Source organism: Pelobates fuscus, chromosome 12 (assembly GCF_036172605.1).
Source record: "Pelobates fuscus isolate aPelFus1 chromosome 12, aPelFus1.pri, whole genome shotgun sequence".
NCBI lineage: Eukaryota > Metazoa > Chordata > Amphibia > Anura > Pelobatidae > Pelobates > Pelobates fuscus.
This window is the reverse complement of record NC_086328.1, coordinates 39,690,738-39,717,993: the sequence shown is the minus strand read 5'-3', so window position 1 is coordinate 39,717,993 and position 27,256 is coordinate 39,690,738. Positions and strand designations below refer to the sequence as shown.

General features: G+C 39.8%; 2 protein-coding genes across 2 annotated transcripts in view; one reads left to right on the top strand and one right to left on the bottom strand.

The window, feature by feature from the left end:
• The window catches only part of LOC134578629 (inactive hydroxysteroid dehydrogenase-like protein 1), a 1,053,979-nt gene that overhangs the window by 223,783 nt on the left and 802,940 nt on the right, over positions 1-27,256 (top strand). The window lies entirely within an intron of this gene.
• On the bottom strand, positions 9,848-21,239 carry LOC134578418 (chymotrypsinogen A-like). The gene is made up of 7 exons (XM_063437419.1): positions 21,188-21,239; positions 17,325-17,428; positions 15,354-15,433; positions 15,105-15,183; positions 10,979-11,163; positions 10,350-10,479; positions 9,848-10,009 (listed from the first exon to the last, which is right to left on the bottom strand). Exons 1-7 carry the CDS (start codon positions 21,237-21,239, stop codon positions 9,848-9,850), a joined length of 792 nt encoding a protein of 263 aa, XP_063293489.1.

The window sequence follows — 27,256 nt, the reverse complement described above, 5'->3', positions numbered from 1 at the left end:
CTCTCGCTTCCCATCTCGTCCCGGTTCATTCCGCCCGGTGGGCGTATCTGAGAGGGGGGGTACTGTCAGGGTACCTGTGGTCTCTACCTCTGAAAGAGGTAGAGACTTAGCTGTTCCTCCATCCAGACGGTCTGATGGCTCCCTTCCCCGCGGTCTATCCGGTCATGCTAGGCCGGCCGCGAGGGAGTGACTGCCTTTTACAGCATCTAGGCAGGAAGTAGTCATCAGGACACTCCCCCGGAACAACCTGTCAGTCAATGGCTGCAGGACCAATCAGGACGCCTTGGGGGCGTGGTTACTGCTCTGAACAGGGTATTTAACAGAGCTTCTTTCATTAGCTCATTGCCCTGTCGTGGTTCTAGCTTGTTCTAGTCACTCAGTGCTTGTGTATTCTATTATCCCTTTTGGTTTTGACCCGGCTTGTTTACCTTACTCTGCTTATCTCTGTTACCCTTGATTCGGCTTGTCTCTCGCTTACCTGTCTTCTGTTACCCTCGACCTCGGCTTGTCTTTGACCATTCTATACTGTACTACTTACGTTAGTCCGGCCATTCTAAGGTCCGGTATACGTATCTGGCTACTGTTTGTACTCTGCGTGTTGGATCCCTGTCCCGATCCTGACAACAAGTAGGAACCATGTCATCCAGTGATAGTCATTCCAAAAAAAGAAATCAGAGGAACTTCACCATCTTGATTCATTTTAGAGTAGCTAGTCACTGCTCCCTGTACGGTCATCATTCACAGAGCCTCGCACACAGGACCATATAGATTGGTCTTAGGCAGGGGGTGAGAATGGGGCCTCTGAAATCTTTTATCTGGGGGTTTATTTTGGTCAATCTTTTCATATACATTTTGATCTATTATTTCTTTGAAAGGCTCAGAGGGATAAGCATACAATCCTGTAGTCACCCTTTAGTCTATCTTTGCCTTTCTACACTCATTCTGTCTATGACCATTTTTGTTGCAATAATAACAATTACCTCTGAAAGGAATCTCTGGGAGAGCTCCCTTCATTGGTAGATATAATTGCCATCTTGTGATGTCCTGTGACACCTTTCCTCATTACATTTTGCCTAGCTTTTCCTGTAATTGTTAAAACTCCTTCCATAGTGTCTTTTTTCTCTGCTATCATTTGCACTCCGGAATCTAAATAAGTGAATTTTTTTTTATCAGGTATAGCAGTAGATCAGGAAGGGTTTGGTCTTGTGGTATACAGTGGGTTAGTCGGTACACTTGTTCAAATTTAGAGGTAAAAACCCAAGGATCATCCTGTAAGTGTACCTTCATTTCAGTGAGTGAATGACTGTCTAGATCTCTTTCTCCTGTTATCAATTTGGACATTGCTCTAAGCCTGTCTCCTTATGTCCCCCTTTGTCCTCTTTGAACCAATCCAGATCTCGATTAATGGGTCCATTTATGGGTGAAGTTAATCTGCAAGTAATGCTGCTTGGTGCCCACATTTTAAGCATAATGTCTCTTTAGGAGAGAGCATATATTGTTTGGCTGCAAATTCAAAGTTGGACATGTTTGAAATTCCATCTATTTTGCAGTCATATGGGGGGGGGGGGGGGGGAGGAATCTTAACTTAACAAGCTGTTTCGTTACTTTATCCCTATCTTGCTGCTGTGGAAGGACTCCAGTATTGCCTAAGTGTAGAATGGGGCTTGAATCCCTGTATTAGAACACAATAACACTTCATTGGCATACAGTTTGGCTGTTAATCAGTCCCCCCACTTATTACTATATAATAATTATATATTTGAGTAAATTTTCTTGCTTAATCAGCCCTCAGGCAGTCACTGGAGCTATTGGGGGAGAGAAAAAGCAAACAATTGTCAGGGGCTACTTCTGCTGTGCTGTCCCTGTATTACTTCCAAGATGGCTTGTTCCTTCTCTTCCCAGTAGGCCCTGTTCTATGAACCAATGATGGCAACTAGCATGCCTCCACTCATGGGCAGCTGGCTCAACTACCCGAATGACAGGGCCTGCCCGAGAGACAGGGTCCATTTAAAACTAGGCCTAGATGCTCTTAAGTAAGACATGCCTAGATGCTCTTAAGTAAGCTCCAAACAGCTACCAATGAGGGGAAGAAGCCATGCAGAACTGAAACATTTTACAGAATTAGCATTTTACACACTTCCCTCCAGAAAAATAATATTTTTGTTTCTAAACTACTGCAGATATTTTTTTTTCTCTCTCTTAAAACTTGTTAGGTGCTGCCACAAGTAAACATTGCAGTTTCTGTGTCTAACTAATCTGGCTATTGGATCGATTCACTGGTGTAAGGGACTCTAATACTATTTTGAATAGTTGAACCTCCAACATAGGATGATAATGACAATACTCAACACCAAGGCTTCAACTCCTATGCCATGTTAGTGCTCATGCCAGTAACTCAATGCCCATGATTCTCATCTAGAGCACCATCCTACGATATCCCAATGTAAATGGGTTACATCATTACACCCATTATTTTCTCTCCAGGGTAGTTAGAATTTTTCTTGTGGATGCATGCAATGTGGCAGGGCACAGGGATGTAACTAGGGATCAAAGTAGGGCTCCTGCTTATCGCCCCTCCATGCTTCCCCTAAGCAATACACGTGAGTACGATATGTGCGGTGGCTGAGTGTGATTGTGTAGGTTTTAACCGAGTGTGATTCTGTGAGGTACTTGGCTGTTTGTGTTGGTTGTAATATGTATATGTAATTATGTGATATGTATATGTAGAGTTGGCAGAGTGTGATTGTGTGCTGCTGACTGTGTGTGATTGTACATTAGGTTTTGCTGCATGTGAGTGTGTTGTGATTGGTCCTTGCTTGGGGTTGCTTTCCTAAGCATGGCAATGCTCGGTGGTTGTCACATGTTCATCCTCACCTTGTGGTGTATCTGGGGATAACTACCTTCCGGGCATTGGTGGAGATGCTGGTCGGCCGGTGTATCTGACTCCTGCGACATATTGAAAGACGCCGGCCGCTGCGGACCAATACCAAATTATAATCCCACGTCCACTCACAGTATTGACGATGTCAACGTGTGAACGACGTCATGCAAAGGACGCGCACCACGTTCTGGGGTCAGAGGCTGGGTACGGCCAATCAGATTTAATGGAGACTTATTTAAACTCTTTTCTTGCATTTCCTCATTGCCCTGTCGTGGTTTCCCTTAGTGGTTGTCTGAGAATGTGTTCCTGAGCATTTATTTCTGGTTATTGACTTTGGCTTCGTTTGACTTCCCTGTATTCTGGTACCCTTGACTTTTGGCTTTCCCTCATCGTTGTGTCTCATTCTGTGCCCCCGACCTCGGCAAGTATTCTGACTATTCTCTGGTACATTAAGTCCAGCCATTCTAAGGCCCGGTAAGATGTTACCTGTATTCCTAGGTGTAATACAGTTCTGCGTGCTGGATCAACTAGGATCCTGACAGTGGTAATGCTAACATGCTGACTTCACTGCCAGCACACAGGAAAATGCCTGCGAGGGGATTGACACAGTTACAGAGAGTAAGAAGACCTCCTGCCACTCAGCCTATAGTATTAGACCTTGTGTGGCCCTGGTCTAATTTTAAGGATTTATTGAAAGGCAGGGGATGGACCATATTTTATATATGTACTATGTGTATCTACATACATATATACGTATATATACTCGTATATGCACATTGCTAAAAATCACATGAAATGAGACAAACAATTTTTAAATTTTTTAAATATCCTTTTAAGAAAACACATTCTCCCTGATAGATATACACACCTATTGGCACACAATGTTTAACCAACACACATATTCACTGACAGACACACACATTCTCAGTGACAGAAACACACTGATATACAGTCCCATGCACGTACACTGGCATACACTCACTGACACACACATTCTCACTTGCAGACCCACACTTACTGACAGACACACACACACCCTGACAAACACACACACACTGAAAGACACACACACATTCTCATTCACAGACACACAATGACACACACTTGATGATAGACACGGACAGACACATTCACTGTTAGACACTGACAAACACACACTCACTGACAGACACACACACACTGACAAACACACACATACACACATTAACAGACACACACTGACATGCACACACACACTCTGAGAAACACACACACTCACGAACAGATACACAAAAACACATTGACACACACACACACACACACATACTTATTGACAGACACACTGACAGACACAAGCACATATTGAAAGACACACACTTACACTGACAGACATACACACACTTACTGATTTGACACACACACAAACATACACATATTCTCTCTTACATACTCACAGAGTTTTTTTTTATCATTCTTTAATATTTTTATAAACTCCCCCAGCCTCCCTACGTTTGGGAGAGCTTGTATGTATCCTCTCCCTGGGGTCTACACTGACAGACACACACTCACTAACAGACACAAACACATTGATAGACACACACACACTCTGTAATCATTTTCGTTCTCCTTCTCTTCTTTCTTCCACTTGATTGGTATATACATCTTTTGTGTATATAATCTTGGGTCAAAGGCTCGCTACATTATTATACAGCTATATTAATGAAAATTACTAATATGCAATCTGACTTTCAGTTTCTTACAGTTTATTCTTACTTACTGATACATAATAAAACAACAAAGGCTGTTACATGATCATGGATGTTCAACGGCAGATGGTAATTGCTGGACTCCTGAAGGGAGAGCTAGTCTCTACATAGTTATACAGCCGGACAAGAACAACAATCTTGTGCAGCAGTCAGCAAGCAAGAGCAAGACCTTGTGGTCCTTTGTTCAATATCCTATATAGATATGACCATAATGACGTCAGAGTATAACCATAGCCATATAAGGACAAGATCCCCAATCCACATGCCAGACTTCTCAGACAAAGAACGCCTTGTGACTTATTGACACCATCTGTTACTTCATCCATAAATAATCAATAAAAACATGGAATATGCAATATTCTACACACTCACAGACAGATACACACACACTGACACACACATAGTCATTGACAGACACACTGACAGACACAAGTACTCACAAGGTAATTTTGACACTATTTTGTAACAAGGAAACTGGGCATCAACATATGTCATATATTTGTGTGAATGTGTGGCACATATTTGATCTTAGACAGGGGATCCCATGACCCATATGTTCATAGAAGAAAACCATAATGTCGGCTTTTTCTAATTAAAAGAGACCTGAGGAATCCCATAATTATATACTACAAACCTTGGATCAATAGTTCTGAAAGCAAGAGATTCTTTATGAATGACTTTACTCTAAACAGCTATAACTTGAATAAATATAGATCCAATCGCCATATTGTTTATGTTTTTTTACAGTTGATAAGCAAATGGAAATATGTATCGTAATATCCAAACCAAAACTAAAACAGGTGATCTGACTGACTGACCAACAGTGAATTCACTCCATGAAAAAGTTCCCAACTGTTCACTTTATATTGATAATATTTTATTTATTTTGTTCTGTTTTATATTTCGATTTTTCATTTTATCAGTTTCAAAACAATTTTAATGTGGAGAGGCTCTTGATTACCTGGAACATAAAGAGAAGTCTAATTTATGACGTACAACTATAGGAACAGCCATACTTGATATAGTTTATCTGTTTCCTGGAATTGTATTTTAAGTAATTCCAGTTTATTAAAATCAGTGGATATGAGCATTACAGAATATAATCAATTAAATAGCTATGTAATTAATTACACTAATGTCACTGCTACCATTTCTTTAATATTCTTGGATTATATTTTCATGAATGGTTGTTTTGTCATCTAGCAAACAGAGTTCAGTTTGCAGAAATTCACAGAAAAGACTAATTTTTCGTCGAAAGGAATATATCACGCTAATAGTTACCATCAGGTCATTTGGTTTGTTTACTGGGGTGAATCTCGATTTTTAGGATCCGAGGAGAAAAGTTAAGAATCCCAGCAAAATTAACTATAGAATAGATCTGCAACAATAAAGCTAAAGCGCTCTCCTAACAATATGAATACATACGACCCTGCTGATAAAAAATGCACAGGCACGTATACAGAAGGCATCATGAAGATGCCCGGAACTCAAAAGTGCACCAGAGGAAAGTACTTTATTTTTTTATGGCTGACAACTGTACAATATCAGGTTCCACATGTTATCGTATCCGTCCATGTTTATTCTTGATGTTATTTGTTGTACTTTTTTAAAAATCTATGTTTTATTACTGTTTCCACACTCAAGATACATCTGGTTCAGTGTAAGAGTATATCATACAGTGATATAGAAAATGTCTCCATCATGGGTCATAAGCATATGACTAATTTCTGCGCTAGTAAAATTGGGCTGGAGTATACATAGGTAATGACTGTTAATTTATAACTTATAAACTGGTTGAAGTATGTGGTGTTTCTAGTAATATTTTGTCTACCTTACTTGATGACATTAAAAAAGTGGGGGGAAAAAACAAAAAAGTAATGCATAGCACAACAAAAGATTATATCAATGACACCTCTCCCACTCTTCTATACTGCAATAGTTAGGTATAGCAGTGGCTAATCTAGCTTCTATCTTTCTGAGCTCTTTGAGGTTGGGGAACTGGCAAATTCAGACTTTGGAGGAAGGACACTGGGTCTCCAGATGAGGACAAAGACAGTATGGTGTCCACCCGCGGAACCATCACTGAGCCATCCTCTCCCCATCGATACTTGATCGCTGATTCCCTCAGTTGCCTAGTGGTTGAGGCGAATTGCCTCTTTTCAAGCAGGACAGCAAACGGTATGTCAGTGTGGATTGCCACCGCAATGCCTTCAAACCAGATGTTGCCAAGTTCTCTGGAATGATTCATGATCGTTGCCCTGCTGGATAATGCTCAGGTGACTATTATTGTGTCTCTGGGTGCCTCCGGTGGGGCAGTAGCAGATTTGCGGACTCTGAATGCTGAGAGTGGTAGCGCTTGATCGGCTTTACCTTTAAGACCCATGGAAGTTAGTAGCCTCTGTATGAAGGGCAGAAAGTTGTCACACCCGATCATCTCGAGAATACCTCTAATGCGGATGTTCTTTTTTCTGTCCCTGGATTCCAATGCTGACACTGTCTTAGTAAGTTTCTGGACTTGATGGGATAAGTTGTCCACCTGGCTCTTGGTGTTTAGGTTTGACCCTCTCAAGACTTTTCTCTGGCCTCCACCTCCTTGATTTGCTGGCAGAGGACCCCCATCTCAGTTTGAGTCTCCTTGAGGTCTGATTTCTAGACCTTCCATAGGTCTATCAGGAGGTGCTTTATGTCACCTTTCATGGATGGCGAGGAGTCATCCTCTGAGTCGGAATCCTGTTGAACTTCACTCATTTCAGGTGAGGTAAGTCTCTCTCTGTCATCTTGTGCTCCATCCATGCTTCCTTTGTCACTCGGCACCACGAGCACCATCTTGGAGGATGTGGATGGATGGCATTCTTGGGGTCTCTAGAGGGCAAAGTTTTTTATGCTAGTGGTCCATTCTTGTCTCTGGTAGGAGACATAATATCCTATGTCTTTTGGACCTGGAAAAAGTGATTTATTAGCTACTGTGCTCGGTCAGAGATGGAGCTCCTCAGGAATGCTCAGCTAACCACGGCACCAATTATATACACTTTTTATAATTTTTTTTATTTAGAAATTATTATTTTTTGCATAAGTATATGCATAATAAACAACTTCGCTGAGATAACCCCTAGCATTCGTTATTTTGGTCAAATCAATTGATCAAACTCATGCATTGTCAAACAATGATGGCTAAGTCATAGAAATTAATCTTTCCATAAGATCGGTATCACAACTTGAAAAAAATGCTAAACTGTATAACGTGAAAATTATTGTATTAATGATTTCGGAACTTTTAACATAACGTTTTACATCTAGAAAAGAAATGTTAATATTTTCATAAACCATAGAAAATTTCACATGTAAGCCATTATTATTTAAAAATATTAAAAGGTTTTTGAAAGTAGTTATATTTCCAGACCAAATGAAAACTAGGTCATCAATAAAACAGACGTAGCAGACCGTGATTTGAAAGGATTTTAATTTCCAAAGATATCTGAATGTTCATATCAACCTAAATATAGCTTGGCATTTAGTGGTGCAAATGTATTCCCCATGGTAGTTCCACATTTCTGGAGTTAGAAAGAGTCATTAAAAATAAAATAATTATGGGTAAATACAAAGTTGTCTTGTCTGAACGAAGTGAATGAAATGTTCCCCATTCATACCATATTTTTCCAAAAACATGAATTTTATCATTTCCATTTAGGCCACATGTCACCTCCTCCCATTTCCTATTTACTTGTAATAGAAATGTCAGAGGACACTGAGATTTCAAAAGTCTGGAAATAACCATTTTGAAACTAAGAATTGGTGACATAGAAATTCATAATTAAATTTATATTATAACCATTACTGTAATAGGCATCAACATAAGGAGTAATACTTTCTGAGTAAGTTGTATATCCTCGTTTCCACAGAGAAATAAGTAATGGACATGAATACTAAATATGGGTCTTTGCGCCATTTCCATCTAAAATTGTATAATTTGTCCTAATCATGTTGGGACTATATACCATTAGAAAATGTGTTGTTTTTTTGTTTTTTTTTAGAATTTCTTCTATTAAAAATTAGTTATATCATTATTTTTCCCAGGCTGATATTTATTAAAATTGATGTTCTCTGAAAGAGGAGACAAAATATAGGTATCAGATAGAAATTTCCCTTTTAGCACAAGGATGTTTACAGCAGAGAAGGTTGAGGGAGTGTATAGCTTTACAATTCTGAACAAAATGGCTTCATCTCATAGGAGATGGAGTATCTGAAGGAACTTAAAAAGATCCCTTGCTAAATAAGCTTTGAATAGCATTATTGTGTACAAAAACCTTAATACTTATTTTCTTTTGTGTCGTAAATGAATGTCTAAATCTGGAATTCTCGTTAAAGTAACTCAGCTAAAGTAACTATTTAACAAAACAAATACAGAAGTTCTGCTAATAGACTTGCTAGTAATAATGTATCAATTGTAGAAAACTGCATGATTTACGGTGGTGCCTACCAAACCAGTCCTCAAGACCCACCAACAGTCCAGGTTTTGTCAGTATCTCCATTGGAATAAAGAAAGGAAATACATAAATCCTAGACTGTTGGTGGGCCATGAGGACTTGTTTGTAACACCTGATTTCAGGTATTCTCACTAAGTGAGGCTGGAATTATTATGAAAGGCTGTTCCCCCAGATTTTCTTCGATTCCTATGCCGATGGAAGGCGGCAAGATGTACAGTATGTGCTTGCTGAGCATGGTGGAATATGTGGATAAACCTTCTAGTTTTGGCATGGGGTCGCCTTAAAGGAATGAATCCAAATTGATCATAAGTTGAATGTGGAAGACAACTAAGACATATGCTAGATGATACTTTGGCATACATTTTAATACTCAAGTTTAATACAGTATTTACCCTATAATTTTAACAATGAGTTTGGGATTTCCCAGGCTTTGAAAAAGTTTTGTTTAGCTGAAGCATTTTGAACTGATGTATAGAAGAACTTACAATAACTAAGTAGAGATGTTAAATGCTGAAGAGGGGATAATCTGTTAACTGAAGTGATTTAGGATGTGGAGTGTTCCTTTTAAATCCCTTTAGATAGTGGTAAAGTATTATTGCGTCTCCTATATCCCATTGCTAAAACCATACAGAATTAGGTTTTCTCTTAAAAGAAATAAAACTAAGTTAAACTTGTTTGGTGCTAGTAATGTCTTTATTTAAAATCTTATGGTCATTTCAGACAATGTTAATAACAATCTAGTTAGCAGCAACGGTCTGGTCAATGAAGCTCCTGAGTTGAGAGACCCGTGCATAGACACCAGGACTTGATGGGGAACATGTAGAGCTTCCCCAAGACACAATACCCACCAAAGACCAAGCTCCATCCTGCTCGCATACAAGAGGTCCACCAGAGTCACCCTAAAATCAACACATTGGACTTGTTAGAAGTATCATCTGCTATAGACAATATGATTATAATCATTGGCTATTCTCTATCTTTAATAACATTTCTTAACTTCTAATATTCTATAGCACATATCTGTCTACATTAAACTCCTCCTGGCAGTCCATACAGTTATATAAAACGATTAGTAGAGCATTTTGTAAAGGCTGAGGCACATGTGCTTGAATGTGAATGAAGCAGACAACTTAAGGACCTATGGCGTTGCATATCTTTAAGGTATTTTATGGGAAAAAAATAAAAATAACTCAAATTTAAACACAAGTTCTTCTACTTCATTGAATCTCCCCATCTTACCATGCAGGAAGAGGCACCATCTGCTCCAGCACAGATCATAACATCAGCAATTTTGTTTCCCCAGTATTTCTTGCATTCAGTGTTGGATAAAAGGGGCAGAACCACCTGCTGCAATCTGGCTGGTGTTTGACTTGCTGTAAAATTAAACAAAAGTTGACAAATGCATGTCTATGATGGTATCTTAATGCCATTCTTTTTTATGCAGATGTTTGTTGTATGTAAGTGTATTTTAGGGCCAGAAAGCTACTTGACTTACCCTTATGTGTGTAAACAGTATATAAAACCCCTGTTATAAATATCATGATAATATTTTTAAATCACGCTAAATGTGTATAGACACTTTAGTCATTGAAATACCTCAATTTTATTCTAAATAATGTACTAGAATAGGGTCATGCTAGTGACCACACTAGTTAATCTCTCAGGAACATCTTGTTTTCCAAGGATATCTAGGCAGCCAGTTGTAAAGTTCATATATGCACTAATATAATTGACAAAAACAAAAACAAATTGACATAATGACATAATTATATGTTACATATATCATACCTAAATAAATGAAAAAAAAATTTATATGGAATTTTATGGAATGAAGTTGTAGTTTGAAACTTGGTTCAAGCTGTTTAGACTTACCACTAGAATCTGTCAAACCCCATCCACTAGTGACACATTTAAGACCGCTGCTGTACACATCAGCAGAGTTGGCCAAGCACACAGGAGACACATGTTCTTGGAGCACAGCTGGAGAGGCCAGTTTGATCAAAGTGACATCATTTTTTATAGTATATGAACTATACTGTGGGTGCTTAAAGACCTAGAAAATACAAAATATGACTATTAGATATCAGTGATTCTACAGATTTCGACTTCAGAAGAAATGGGTCATTGTATACATACACATGCCACTAGAGATCTAAATTATATCCATCGCTGATTTAAACAATACATAAGAAATTATACCCCAAGCACTCCCATTAGACTCACAGGGGAGTGTGACATACACATAAATATCTACATAAGGTCAACAACTTGAAATTATTAAATGTATTAACCCCTTAAGGACTGAGCCAAATGTACACGTTGTGAACAGAACAAAACGTAAACAAAACCTGGCATCTGCGCTATATGTCTGTCCAGCCGTAATTCACCTCTTTCATATTAAATGCACCCTTATTATATATCATTATCTTCAGGGGAAAGAGGGCTTTCATTTAATATCAAATATTTAGCTATGAAACATAATTTAATATGAAAAAAATGGGAGAAAATAAGAAATTTTGTTATTTTTTTAGTTCTACATGACATTTTAACTGTCAATGTCATAATACTGTTAGCTTTTACTGCAATAAAATACACATATTTGTATTCAGCAAAGTCTCACGTGTAAAACAGTACCCCCTATGTACAGGTTTTATGGTGTTTTGGGAAGTTACAGGGTCAAATATAGCGTGTTACATTTGAAATTGAAATTCGCCAGATTGGCTACGTTGCCTTTGAGACTGTATAGTAGCCCAGGAAATAAATTTACACCCATAATGGCATACCATTTGCAATAGTAGACAACCCAAGGTATTGCAAATGGGGTATGTCCAGTCTTTTTTAGTAGCCATTTGGTCACAAACACTGGCTAAAGTTAGCGTTAGTATTTGTTTGTGTGTGAAAAATGCAAAAAACGCCAATTTTGGCCAGTGTTTGTGACTAAGTGGCTACTAAAAAAGACTGGACATACCCCATTTGCAATACCTTGGGTTGTCTACTATTGCAAATGGTATGCCATCATAGGGGTAATTTTCATTCTTGGGCTACCATAGGGTCACAAAGGCAACGTAAGCAATCTGGCGAATTTTAATGTGAAAAAAATGAAACACAAGCCTTATATTTGACGCTGTAACTTTTGAAAACACCATAAAACCTGTACATGAGGGGTACTGATGTACTCGGGAGACTTCGCTGAACACAAATATTTGTGTTTCAAAACAGTAAAAAGTATCACAGCAATAATATCGTCCGTGTAAGTGCTGTTTGTACGTGAAAAATGCAAAAAAATTAACTTTTACCGGCGATATCATTGTTGTAATACATTTTACTGTTTTGAAACACTAATATTTGTGTTCAGCGAAGTCTCCTGAGTAAAACAGTACCCCCACGTTCAGGCTTTATGGTGTCTTGGAAAGTTATAGGGTTAAATATAGTGCTAGCAAAATAAATTCCCTATACTTTCGGCATGGGTTGTAAGGCAGGTCCCGCTAATTGTAATTAATTAAGATACCTAATTATGTAAAAATATTACATAAATATATGTGTAGAATTAATATATGCATATATATACGTATGTGTATATATATATGTATATATATATATATATATATAATTTTTTTAGAACGAAATAACACACATCTATATATTTTTTTAATTATTTATTTTTAATTACTTTTTTAATTTTATTTTTTAACATATTAACGTATTTATTTTTTATATTATATATAAATATATATATATAACAATAATTATATATATATATATATATATATATATATATATATATAAAATCAGTATCAGTCTACGTGTAATTTGATATTAATATATATATAATTATATATATATATTAATAGTAAAATACACCTAGACAGTGTATGTGTGTGTATGTATAATATATACATATGATCTAAGTATATAATTATTATTTTTTTACACTGATTAATTTATTTTATTTTATTTCCAGCCAGCAGGGGGACTAACTGTCATTACAGTTAGTCCCCCTGCTGGCAATGCCTGAGCCAGCTAACCCGGCCATGTGATTGTGAGGTCCTCGCAAGGACCTCACTCTCACATGGCCGGGGGGGGCTCCCTGGGAGTCCCCCCAACCGCGATCACCGGCGTGGTATCGCCGGCGACCAGGTAAGTAAGAAAAGACCGGAGGGCATCCCCCTTATTATAATTTAGGGCCCCCATCCTCCGCTCAGGGGTGGGGGCCAGGGGGGAGGACATTAGGTCCCCCCCCTTATTCTGATTTAGGGCCCCCACCGCTCAGGGGTGGGGGCCCGGGGGGAGGACAATAGGTCCCCAGCCCCCATTATTTTACATTAGGGCCCCCACCCGCCGCTCAGGGGTGGGGGCCGGGGGGTGGGCAATCGGTCCCCCCTTTAGTTTGACCTTATTTTTTATTTTATTTTTTTTTTATTTTTTTTTACAGTGAGCAGCCACTCATTATTTTTAGGGTGAGGGGGGTAGGTAGGGGGATAATTTTATTGGGGGGGGGGAGAGGTGACTAGGGGTTTGGGGACCCCAAGTCACCTGGGCGGGACATTGTTTTTAGGGCCCCCACCCGCCGCTCAGGGGTGGGGGCCAGGGGGGAGGACCTTAGGTCCCCCCCTTATTAGTATTTAGGGCCCCCATCCGCCGCTGAGGGGTAGGGGCCAGGGGGGACACTAGGTTCCCCTCCCTTATTCCAATTTAGGGCCCCCACCCGCCGCTCATGGGTGGGGGCCAGGGGGGGAGCACATTAGGTGTCCCCCCCTTATTTTTTTTTATTTTTTTATAATTGCGTCGGTTATTATGGTTTTTTATTTTGCCTTTTTGGGGCTGAAAAAAGATTTTAGAAAGAAAACATTGAATGGTAAGTTTTATTTTTTTTACAGGTACATAGTTAAAGGTCCCCCCTCATTATTTTTAGGGTGAGGGGGGTAGGTAGGGGGATAATTTTATTGGGGGGGGGAGGTGACTAGGGGATTGTGGACCCCTAATCACCGGGGGGGGGCACTTTTTTTTTAAACAGTGAGCAGTCACATGCTGCTCACTGTTTAATAGACATGCCCCTACTCGCGGTATAGCGAGTAGGGGCAACATTTACTAATACTAAGTAATTTTTACTTAGTATTAGTAAATTTGGATGAAAGACCAATTTAGGTCTTTCAGCCTTTTGGTAGATAACTCCCTAATACCGTGGGAATTAGGGAGTTATCTACCAAGCGGCTGCAAGAGAAGTCCCTAGGTGCCGAAGTTCCGAATTGTCGAAGTGTCGAAGTGTCGAAGTGTCGAGGTGCCGAGGTGCCGAGGTGCCGAAGTGCCGAAGTTGCCGAAGTTGCCGAATTGCCGAAGTCCCGAATTGCGAAAATCCCGAATTTCGGAATGCCGAACCGAACCGAACCGAAAATTTTCCCCATGCACATGCCTATTAGGTTGCCTTTCCCTGGACCATACCATCCTGTATACAAAGAGATGATCCTATTTGGCACTGCTAATTAATTTTATGCCATGACGGTGGGCAAATTTATATTATTGTTTTATTAGAATATATATATATAAATATATATATATATATATATATATATATATATGATATGTTAAGTATTCATAGCAAATTATTTTAATGGTTATTTTATGAGAATAAAATTTCAGAAGAATAATATTTTGCCATTTGTGTGTCGACAAGGGATTTTCTTTTTCTTTTTTAAAGACTTTAAAAGTCTGTATTGGCAGTTTTCGTTGTTCCAAACTTTAACAAAAATGCAATCAAATATAATAGTACATTATTTAAAAGAGAAATATGGACCATGCTGACAAATATGACATTACCTTGAACCAGCTAGCTCATCTAAATTGCCTATCTGTTCCTTGGTATGTTCTTCTGCATGTACCAAGCTTACTTTAACACCTTTATTTTAAGTTGAGTTGCATTTTTAATTTATTTATTTAATTTCTTAAGAAATAGAAAGAATATAAGTTTCTTCCATTCAAGACAAAAACATAACTTACCTTGGCAATTGTCTTAACTTGTACACTTTCAGCAGATGAACGCTGGTCAAATTCACCCAAGACAACACGATCTGTAGTCCTGCAAAATAAATATTGGATTTTTTTTTTAAATCTTCCCCCAAGACAAAAAATTAGACATTCAGTCAAAAACAAATCTTCCCCAATTCACCTAAATTCCCAACTTGGCTATTTTGACCAAAATGTAAAAAAAAGTTTTTTTTGGTTGGAATATGATTGCGTGACACATACTTAACACCACAGTGAGCTGCAGTGACCACCCAGTTCTCGCTTATAAGGGATCCACCGCAGAAATGGAATCCAGTGCGGTCCTAGAAGAAAGAATGCAAAGTTGGAAAACGTAAATAAAAGTAATAAAACACGTACCCCCCCAATATTTTAGACGGATAAAGAGAACACTTTAATTTCAGTGGTGTAAGTAGGGGTGAGGCCAAGGGCAGGCTGTTCTGTGAAAATTTAGGTGACTCACTGATAAAAATGCATGAAACTAAAATGTAAATTAGAACAAGAACAATGTGTCTTATTAACACAGACTGGTTTGTAAAGACAAGTATTGTACTTTTTGTAGTTTAAAGATACATTACATTTCAGTTATATTGCCGTGGAGCTCTGCTATACACTAAGACAGGGCCACTATCAGGAGGGGGCGGCCGCCTTGGGGGGCCGGCCGGCCGGGCCCCACGTGTAGCAGCGGAACTGCCGCCGGTGCACCTGCACCGGGGCCCGCATGCTTATGGGGCCCATTGGGTGGCCCAAGCATTTAGGGCTACCTGATGGGCCCTATATCTTCAGGGACCCGATCAGCGCTGGGGACATGTATTAGCGCCACTGGGGCCCTTTAAAAAAATTGCAGCCGCAAGTACTGCTTGGAGGAAGTGACGGCCAGGAGAGACAGCGTGGAGGCCTTGAAGAGGGAGAGCCACGCCGATTCCCATCAGCCCCAGCCACCCTCCTGAAAGGAAAAGGTAGGAAACAGGAGGGTGGCTGAAAAATGAGATGTTTGTGTGTGTGTCAGTGTGTATGTATGTATGTATGTATGTCAGTGTGCATGTATGTATGTATGTATGTCAGTATATATGTTTGCATGTCAGTATGTATGTCAGTATATATGTCTGTATGTATGTCTGTATGTCAGTATGTATGTCTGTCAGTAGGTATGTCTGCATATCAGTATGCCTGCATGCATGTCTGTATGAATGTTTGTATGTATGTATGTGTGTGTCTGTCAGTATGTATGTGTGTGTGTTTCTGTATGTCCTTATGTGTGTGGTGTGTGTGTGTGTGTCTGTATGTATGTTAGTATGTGTCTGTGTTTCACTATGTATGTCTGTGTGTGTCTTAGTGTGTGTGTGTGTGTTTGTGTGTGTGTCAGTGTGTATGTATGTATGTCAGTGTGCATGTATGTATGTATGTCAGTATTTATGTCTGCATGTCAGTATGTATGTCAGTATCACGTCTCTGATGAAGTAGGGCGCATTCGCTATGAAATGCGTAAGACAGATTTTCACAGCAGAATACAGAAGCAGACCACGTTCACCAGCAGCAGTTCATTCTTTCATGCAGGACCTTTGGTAGCAACTGTAACTGAAATTGTCTGTTCTGCGCGTCTCCTGAAGTGAGGCTCCTGTTCGGGACGTGCACTCAGACCAACGCCGTCCTCACCGGCAGTCGGAATACAGATCATCTTGTATCATGTATTTATGTTAGTATGTGTCTGTGTGTCACTATTTATGTCTGTGTGTCTGTATATGTGTGTGTCTTAGCCTGTGTGTGTTTGTGTCAGTATGTATGTCTATATGTGTGTATGTCTGTTTCATTATGTGTCTGTTAGTATGTATGTGTGTCTGTTAGTGTGTATGTACCTGTCTCATTTTGTATCAGTGCGTGTGTTTGTGTGTGTATTCCTGTGGGTGGGATTTAGAAGTGGGCCCTGTGGGTGGGCCCCGGGGCTCAGACCCAGAGCTGTGTTAGGGGCCCAAAAAATTCTGATAGCAGCCCTGCACTCAGACACACCAACAACATTGAGCTCCTAGAAAAGAAGGATATTAGGATAGAAAAGAGGGATGTAGCTGGAAAATATTGACTCTTTATTCCATAAAATAGGGAATAACATCACCACCAGAAGCTCAAGGCACATGCTGAGGTACATCATGATTCATGTAAATAGACTTTTTTCAATGTATTTATTTATGCGAGTCTTACCTGCAGAGACACTTGCCATGGCCAGGACCCTGGGATGGCCTCTTCACCATTTACAATTCTTGCATAACCAGTGAGGACAGGCTGGATGGCTGGGATGCCACATCCTATAAGACAAACACATCATTTTTTCAGGACATTGTAAACACAAACAGATATACTGGGCAGTCTGGAGATTTACATTGATGTGGGACGAACATGTGCCCCTAGTGGTACCTTTATAACTTCCACTTTTAATGAGAGGTATGTCCTGTACAGTAGCTGTGGGGAACATAGAACAATGGCAACAATAGTTCTGCATGCACGTATTACATGTTAAAGGGACACAGGAGGCACCCAGATTACTTCCGCTCATTGAAATGGTCTGGATATAGTGTCCCTATTGCACTTAGTGCTGCAATGTAAAACAGTTCCAGAGAAACTGCAATGTTTACATTGCAGCACTAAGTCTGCCTCCAGTGACTGTCTACCAAACAGCCACTAGAGGGCTTCCTGGATTGAAACAGACCTTTGGTCCAGTATCTCACGCTGGGCATCCAGTGTCAGATTTTTGCTTGTAGGAAAGCATTGATCTAATGCTTTTCTATAGGGAGATCTAATGGGTGTGTGCCATTTGCCACGCATGTGCATTAGCACCCGCTTGTCGCGGGATGGAGGAGGGGTCAGAGTGATGACCCAACATTGAAGGACATCGGCGCTGGGTTCAGGTAAGTAAATAAAGGGTTTTTAACTTTCCACTTTTCAAAGTGCTCCTTTTAAAAAGTGGTTAAAAGAAGCTCTTGAGAAATTTCCTTTCATAAGACACAAGAATCCGGAAGGATTCTCTAAAATTTATATTATGATATTTCAAGAAATTTTGGTTTCCGCACTGTCAGAACAATTCTAATTCCATACAGGATGTAAAAAGGCATGACTGATTTTCCATTTTAATACAAGTATTTAAATGACAAAAATGGAGTCAATAATGTAAGTGCCCACCACCAATAAGTTAAGTGTGTTTTTTTTGTGGAAGGTTGTTGCTGCAATACCTGGATGATATGAATGAACAGGTCAGTTATTCAACATATATTGTGTATGTGATAGGAGTACCACTCCATGGTACAAGCTACTCCCAGGTCACAGAGTTACAAAATGGGATTACACAATGTATGGGCAAAAGTTAGATTAATATATTTATTAAAAATACTAAACATTATAGAGGATCAATAGGTAAGTGTAAATGATTGAGGGAATTTATCCTGTTTGTTTGAGATCTGATCATCATGTTTCAAAGTCATTAATTACAGAAAGAAATTGTACGCCACACTTTATATGAAAATGGGATAAATTAATTGGAAAAAAAACTATTGATGCATAAGCAATCTGATAGTATATCCAGGTTCTACCCATGCCAGTGATTTATAAATAGAATTATATGGAGTGTATATCTATCTTGTTTTTTTTAGAAACATGCCACACAAGCCTTGCATATAGGTATATATTTAGAATTATACATATGTATCTACACCTATATGTGTGTGTGTGAATTTGTAGGTTTGGAATGTTTGTATTTGGCGTCTGGTTATACACTTTATCTCAATCAATATAAATGTATGTATTAATAATGATATTTAGAGTCAGGCTTGAAAACCTAAATATCTAAATATTGTTGGGCATGACCTCGCGCATGGGTGCGTCGCATCAACATCGTGTGGAGGGGTATTTATTGGGGTGCTGCAAAGATGTACACCAGCACTAGAGAAAACTCCAGGAGGAGTCGATACGCGTCTGCTATCTATTTCTGCTATTTATGGGACTACCACTTGTTGTTTTATTTAATTTTACTGCAGAAAATTAAAGGAAAGTAACCTATGTAGGAGGTATTTTACCACTCTTTGATAGCACTGGGTATCTGTATTTCTTTTCCTAAATTGGATGCGTGGGAAGGATTTTCAATAGCCTGATTTTAAATTCCAAAAATATTAGCATTGGCATCGTTGTAGACCTATACCTACCAAGTATTGCTAATATAAACAGTGTAAGGGTTATGAATACAGATTAAAATAAGGTGTAATATGATATATTAATTGTATTTTCAATATAAAGGTGTGGTGGTCTATTAAATATTACTGTGTAATTATATTAATTTATTGCTTTATAAAGCCAATCATACAAGATTATAATTGACTTCTTGGTCAAATTAAATTGTTATTTAATTATATGCTGTAAGTAGTGTTTTGTTTTTATATAGAATGTTATGCTCATAAATGGCTGCATAAAGTTAATGAAAATTACAAAAAGCAATAAATAGTGACAGTTTTTTTCTATCCATTAATGTTTATGTGTATTAATCAGGTTGCATATTCCAGATCATTAGACTCATTAAATATCACAGGGTATTGTGTTGGAAATATTATTATTTAAATAATGCAAATTGTCCAACTACGACCCAATCAGCTTGGGTTTTTCCCCAGGCTCCAATGTGAAAACATGTAGGAACCATCTCCAAAGGTCTCAATTAGTGTAAACCTATAAGAGCAAAGTGTTAATATCCTGTTCAGATGGTTTACTACTACTGCAGAATTGTACCAGATGGGAGAAACATATTTTGATGAAGCATCTGGCAAAACAAATCAAGTGAACACTTATTTAGACATTTTTACTAGTGACTGGTACCTTCTCCTTTACTTTTATTATAGTATATACATTGTTGTTATTTCTATATTTTCTTTGTTTTTATTATTTGTTTAATAAAAGTACTTTTTTTTTTTTATCTGTATAGTCCAGTGATGGCGAACCCTTTTGAGCCCGAGTGCCCAGACCGTAATACATGCCAATTTTTTTTTCCCTCAAAGTGTCAAAACGGCAATTAAACCTGAATACTGAGGTTTAAGTTTAGAAAAAACAACTCATACAGTTGTCCGAACTAATTAACATCTCTGTGTGTGTATTAAGCAGTTTGTGTGTGTGCTCGGCAGTCTGTCTGTATATGTATTAAGCAGTCTGTCTGTATGTGTATTTAGCAGTCTGTCTGTATTTAGCAGACTGCTGAATACACACACAGACTGCTGAGCACACAGTCTGCCGAATACACACACAGACTGCTAAATACACACACACACAGACTGCTGAGTACACACACACACACACACACACAGACTGCTGAGTGTACACACACACACAGACTGCTGAGTGTACACACACACACAGACTGCTGAGTGTACACACACTGCATTGAGGGATACAGTGTATGTGTTTGTGTGTGGGGTGATGTGTTTGTGTGTAGGGTGCTGTGTATGTGTGTGTGTGTGTGTGGGGTGATGTGGGGTGGTGTGTGTGTGTGTGTGTGGGGTGGTGTGTGTGTGTGTGGGTGGGTGGGGTGATGTGTGTGTGCGTGTGTGTGTGGGTGGGGTGATGTGTGTGTGTGTGTGTGTAGGGTGGTGTGTGTGTTTGTGTGGGGTGATGTGTGTATGTTTGTGTGGTGATATGTGTAGGGCAGGGGTGCTGTGTGTATGTCGTCTCTCCCCCCACTGTTTTCTTTCCCCCCATCCCTCCCTCAGTTTTTGCCCCATCCCTCCCTCAGTTTTCTTTCCCCCATCCCACACTCAGTTTTCTCCCCCCATCCCTCCCTCAGTTTTCTTTCCCCCATCCCACACTCAGTTTCTGCCCCCATCCCTCCCTCAGTTTTCTCATGTTCAGAGTAGGAAATAGAAAATACATTCAGATGTGTATTAAAATGTCTTTCCCCTAATTGACTACAGATCAGTTTGCGTCGATCACTTATCTCCCCACCAATTTTTATATGAAATATCATGTTAGAGCATGACAATGAAATCAAGATAAAAAATGAATTAGATATATATACATATATATATTAGATGACTTACCATAGGTAGCACCAACAAGTGCAATCAAAGAAACGAGCCAAAGGATTGCCATTTTGTTAGCAGTGAATATTGGGAGAACATATGCAGTTTGTGAGATCCTTTTATACACCCTGTCCACCAATTGAAACTTGACCAGTGTGTTTACCAAGGTGCCAGAATTATCAAAGGAAACTTGGCATTTTATTATCAAAATCCTTGGGCAGACACATGGGTCTGGGTTCTTTGACAGAATGTTGGATGTCAAAGGATAACGTTTAAAAAGATGCCAAATCGCACAAATGTTTAGTAGGAATGAATAATTAATTATGTCCAGTTGATGCATGTGAGAGTTTAGCAGATGTATAAAAAATTGTATTTTAAATAGCTGAATTTTTGTCTACACTGCCACCAAGATAACCATGAATATGTAGCAATATGTAACATGCAAGTTCTTCTTGGTGAGAGAATGGGTTAAGACAAAGTAGATTAAAAAAAAAACAAAAAACCTTGTTGACATGCTTTATGTTTCATACACAGCATGCACAAATAACCACATGCATATAATGTATTAAGTTAAACTATCTCACATCATCATATACATAGTTTCAAAAAGTATGAGTCTGTATATGCAAAGGATTATCTGTGGGAGCCCATGGGTCTGAATGATTTTCAATCCAAGCAGGGCTGGATTAACATAGGGGCTGATGGAGCTGCAGCTCCAGGCCCATGCCCATGGAATAGGCCTACTGATTAAAAAAAAATCACACTACTCTTCACATACTATTGCTTAAGTATGGGAATTTAAGAGGGATGTAGGGGAAGAAAACTTGTGTGGACTGGCTGATAATAAAATTAGTAAAGGTAATACTTTGGTCTCTCTTTTAACACTGTGGCATGTCCCCTTTCATCTATACTCACTACATACACCTTTTCTCTGTCCCAGACTATATACCAGGAGCTTCTGCCTGCTAGCAAGGAGAGAAGTGGACATGTGAGTGCTAGGGGACATTCCTTAGAAAGCGTGGAGCAAGCGCATCATTAGACGCATTTATGCCAAGCGCAGGGTGCTGTTTGAATAGTATGACCTTAGTTGGCTAGCCTGCATGATTGGCAGGCAGCCTGACATGCATTCACGCCAGGCTGGCATTCTAATTCTTTGGGAAATTTTTTGGGCAGACATGCCCCCTCTTTGGGCATGTTTGCCCCTTTTGGCGGTTCTGGTTACGTGATTCTCTTCAGTGGTAAACCCTTTTACCCCGCCAATCAACGTCCTGCTTCACTAAACTCTGCTGCAAGGAGGTATGGATTTACTTGAAAGATGAAAGCATAGATGAGAGAGAGATTAGCACAGGGTATGTATTTTCTCATAGCTGCATCCTACGAGTTTCCCTCTAGCACCGTGTCCATCAGATGCAGGATGCTTGGGAGATATATTAGTGTTTTTGGTCGACAAGATTCTGTAATGAGGCCCATCATAATTGTCAGCACCAGGCCCACTTAATCTGGCGCTGAATGCAAGTGAAGGAGTGCAGAAGATGATTGAGGTATATGACAGATGCAAAACAGGAAGTGGAGCAAGGTGTTTGAGACAGAAAGCCATAAGGACAAGAGAGAAACAAAATTGACCAATTGAAGACTGGCCATTGAAATTATGATTGCATTCCTTAGCCAGGTAGTGCAATCAGAGTGTAAATTACAGAGCAGGTAGGTTCAAAGAGGCAGGAGAAGCAAGAAATGGAGGCTATGCAAACTTGATTGGTGGCAATGCATTTGTCCTTATCACCTCTTGGGCCTCATGGAAAAAGTGCAATTCAGAAATTGGGGGAATCTCTCCAAATTTGCGCAGAAAATGTAGGGGATCTTCCCAATTGGCAGCAGTTGTTCTAGGCCAAAGGGTAATCAGCCAGCCTGTTACCAACAAGCTACAGTATCTTCTCCCTCTGCGGCTACTTATTGGTGGCGTTGTGTGGACTGACCTTAGATGCCCATCCTGCTTGCTGCACAGGCCTCTGATTATTCAGTTCCAGTGCAGAATCAGCACAGACATCTATAACACTGAACATCATGACCAACAGTAAACCACAGGAAGGAGACAAGAAAGTCAGTAAGGTAAGGGCTGTGGGGGCAGGTTGGCCGGGCTGGGACCAGCTGATCGGGGCCAAGATGTGCTTGGGTCAATTTTATGCCCAGGCCTGGATTTGTCTGAGAGTAAGAGGGTTCATAATTTCTCACGTATCACTCAATTACTGACATAGCGGTCAAAGTAATTGACATATGCCTCTATGCCAAGAGCTGATAGACAGATTATGGAAGAGGCCCTATCTTTATTAAGATTTAATGAAAATATATACAAGTGCTAGCAATTCTGTTTTCACAATGTATAGATTACATTAGCACATCTCTAGTGCTACGGACTATTGGACTAGAAGTATTATTTGATCTTATTTTTCCACTCTGAAATTGCACATACCAATTTCAATAACATGACTCTCTGTATGGACTGATTTGAACTTATCTAAGTTTTATATACATTTATATACATATACACACAAGTGACATAGTTGTCATGGGACCGTGAGTCTATTGCTATTATTCCTGCAATACTCCACTAGTCCTAATTCCATATGTATAGTGAAAGTATTTCCTATGTGTAGAGTTTCCCCAATATAATGGACGCAACCAGTCAAATTGGGTAAAAGCAGCAAACTAAGGAGGAGTTGATATTAATCACAGGGAATTCAGAAGAGAGGGCGGTTCATACCAATATACAAACCCTTAGATTATACAATAAGTCTTAAGTCCCAAGTTAGATATCTTGCTCTTGTGAGAATTTATTTGAATTTCTTCACACACAATCCAACATGACCAGCAAACTGGGTGATCTTGCCACTGTGCTCGAACAAACTCGGATCCAGGTCACAACACAACTTTACATAGCAAGTTACACATCTGTTGTGGCAGGCTTATGCAATGTATGATTATATAATGCAACTAAACCCCCACAGTTTTTTGCCTAGATTAGGTGTTTTTAATAAAACTAACAAAATCGGTCAGCACCAAAGTAGCTGTTTAGAAGATAAGGGAGTGCGCTGGATTTTCCTTTTTAAGTTACACATCTGTAGCTTAAGGAGGAGAAGAATGTGAATATTGTATAAAGTCATTTAACAAAACCAATATGGCGGCCAGACCATGTGACATTCATGTAGCATAAGATTTTGAGAGTTATTGTAGCGGTACTTACCCTTCTGGGTGCCGGCCGGGGTCCTCTATTCAAACCGCGCACGGCTCAGCTGCTGCATGAGCCGCGCGCGGCTCATCCGACGGCTGGAAATGGAGGGCGGGCAGTGACCGCAAGAAGCGGTCACGTGTCCCGCCATTACAGTAAGAGCGGGCCGCAAGTCTCGGGCGCGCTCTTAAAGGGACAGTGGGAGCCTAATTAGAAAAGGTCTCCCATTGGTCCCTGTCATGCCACACTCCCCATACAATTACCTTTTGGGGGTGTGGATATGACAGGGACCAATCATAATAGATGTTTGGCTATTTATACTTACCTCTTTCCCTTTGTTCCTTGCCCTATCGTGGTTTCTGCTACAGTTTCCTTTAGCGCTTGTGGTGTTCAGTTGAGTTTCTTCGTTTTGGCCTTGGCTTTGTATTCTGACTTCGTTTACTCTTTATCCTTATCTGTTCTGTTTGCCGGCTTGCTGTTTACTGTGTACCAGACCCCGGCTAGTTCTAGTTTACACTGACTCTTAGTGCCCTTGACCTCGGATCGTTCCTGACTCTGTACTTCTCCTATATACGTCGAGTCCAGCCACTCTAAGGACCGGTAGATGTATCTTCCCTCTGTGTTGTCTTCTGTTTAGCTGGATCCTGCGTGTTGGGGTATAATCTCGTTACATTACGATAGGGCCATGGACCCTGCAGATTTAGCGCAACAGATGGCGTCCCATGAGGCTAGATTTGTAGAGCAGGATCGTCGTATGGATCAGATAGCCCAGGCTCTCCAGATGCTCCTATCTAGAACCATTCCAGCAACGACACCTAACCCTCCTACACCCCTTCTTCCTGAAGTATCTACTTTGCCTAATACTTCGGCCCATTTAACACCTCCTCCTAGGTATGGAGGGGACTCTAAGACATGCAGAGGGTTCATTAATCAAATAGAATTCCACTTTGAGATGTATCCACGTTCATTTCCCACAGAGAGGTCTAAGGTTGGGTTCCTTATGCACCAACTTACCGATAAAGCACTTGAGTGGGCAAATCCTATTTGGGAAGCTAATGGACCTATGGTGCATGATTTCAACAGTTTTCTTACGGCTTTTCGTAGAACTTTTGACACAACGAAAAGGTCAAAAAATGCCGCAAGAGCATTAATGAGAATTAAACAGGGTTCTAGGTCTGTGGCTGACTATGCTATTCAGTTTCGTACCCTTGCTTCACAGGTAGATTGGACCAACAATAGGTTAACTACTGCCTTCATGGAAGGATTATCAGACACTATATTGGATGAGGTAGCAGCTAAGGAGCTTCCTATTGCATTAGAGGACCTTATTGACTACCTCATTGATATAGATAATAGGATTCGTGACAGGCTCTATACTAAGAACAGGAATAGACGTTTTGTTACACCTATTAACCCCAGAGTTAATATACCGGAGAGTGTTAAAGTATCTGATGAGGAACCCATGCAATTAGGGGTTGCCAAACTCTCTGATACTGAGAAATTACATAGGAGAAGAAACGGACTCTGCCTATACTGTGGTAGGAGAGACCATATGGTAAAGGATTGTCCTTTGCTTCCGGAAAACTCTCGCACCTAAGACCTTATAGGCCTTGGGTGTGATATCTAAGTCTCCTAAATTGCCTCCTAACCGTTTGCTTCTCTCTGTTTCTTTACATATGGGAGAGAGTTGTATAGCTGAACACATATACGCTCTGGTTGACTCCGGGGCAGCTGAAAATTTTATAGACTCTGGTTTTGTGAAGAAAAACAACATTCCCATCAGAGAGAAGGAGATACCCTTGGCCGTTGAGGCCATAGATGGTAGACCATTAAGTTCTCCAGTTGTTACTCATGAGACTGTACCGTTACACATGTACACAGGGGTTTTACACTTCGAAACCATTCGGTTCCAGGTCATCACCTCTCCCTCTTCACACTTAGTGTTAGGGTACCCATGGTTACATGTTCACAATCCCATTTTTTACTGGGAAACAGGGCAAATAAAATCATGGAGCGAAGCCTGCCACGAGTCTTGTACTATTGAAGTCACACCTTTAAATTCCATTAATGTTCCTACCACTCCTCCTTTGTCTACGGCTATACCCTCTCAGTACTTATTTCTAAAGACTGTCTTCGATAAAAGGGAGGCTGACAAATTACCGCCTCACAGACCCTATGATTGTGCTATTGACTTATTGCCTGGCACTATACCTCCAAAGGGCAGGGTGTACCCTTTATCGGTTCAAGAAATCCGTGTCATGGAGGAGTATATTAAGGAATCATTAGACAAGGGATTTATTAGGAGATCCTCTTCTCCGGCTGGAGCGGGGTTCTTCTTTGTATCAAAGAAAGAAGGTGATTTAAGACCGTGTATCGATTATAGAGGTCTAAATAAAATCACCATCAAAAATGCATACCCTATACCATTAATCACGGAATTGTTTGACAGGCTCAAACATGCTACGGTATTCACCAAACTGGATCTTAGAGGTGCATACAATTTAATACGTATCAAGAAAAACCACGGATGGAAGACAGCATTCAACACTAGATCAGGCCATTATGAGTATACTGTTATGCCATTTGGGCTTTGCAATGCCCCAGCAGTATTTCAAGAATTTATTAATGACGTCTTAAGAGACTTTATTCACACATTTGTAATTGTGTACTTGGATGACATATATTCTACAGACTTACACACTCATCACAGACATGTTACGACAGTTCTGAAGACCCTTCTTGCTAATGGTCTTTATTGTAAACTGGAAAAATGTCTGTTTGACCAATCCGAAGTCCAGTTTTTGGGGTATTTGATTTCTGCTAAAGGTTTTCGTATGGATCCCCAGAAGCTTGCTGCTGTCATA

Bases quoted from the DNA above. Each gene is read 5' to 3' on its own strand.
- LOC134578418 (XM_063437419.1), bottom strand. From the start codon at position 21,239: ATGGCAATCCTTTGGCTCGTTTCTTTGATTGCACTTGTTGGTGCTACC. The intron at 11,164-15,104 runs GTAAGTTATGTT...TGTATTTTCTAG, and splicing joins AAGTTAAGACAATTGCCAAG to GTCTTTAAGCACCCACAGTA. The intron at 10,480-10,978 runs GTCTAAACAGCT...TTTTACAGCAAG, and splicing joins TTGACAGATTCTAGTGGTAA to TCAAACACCAGCCAGATTGC.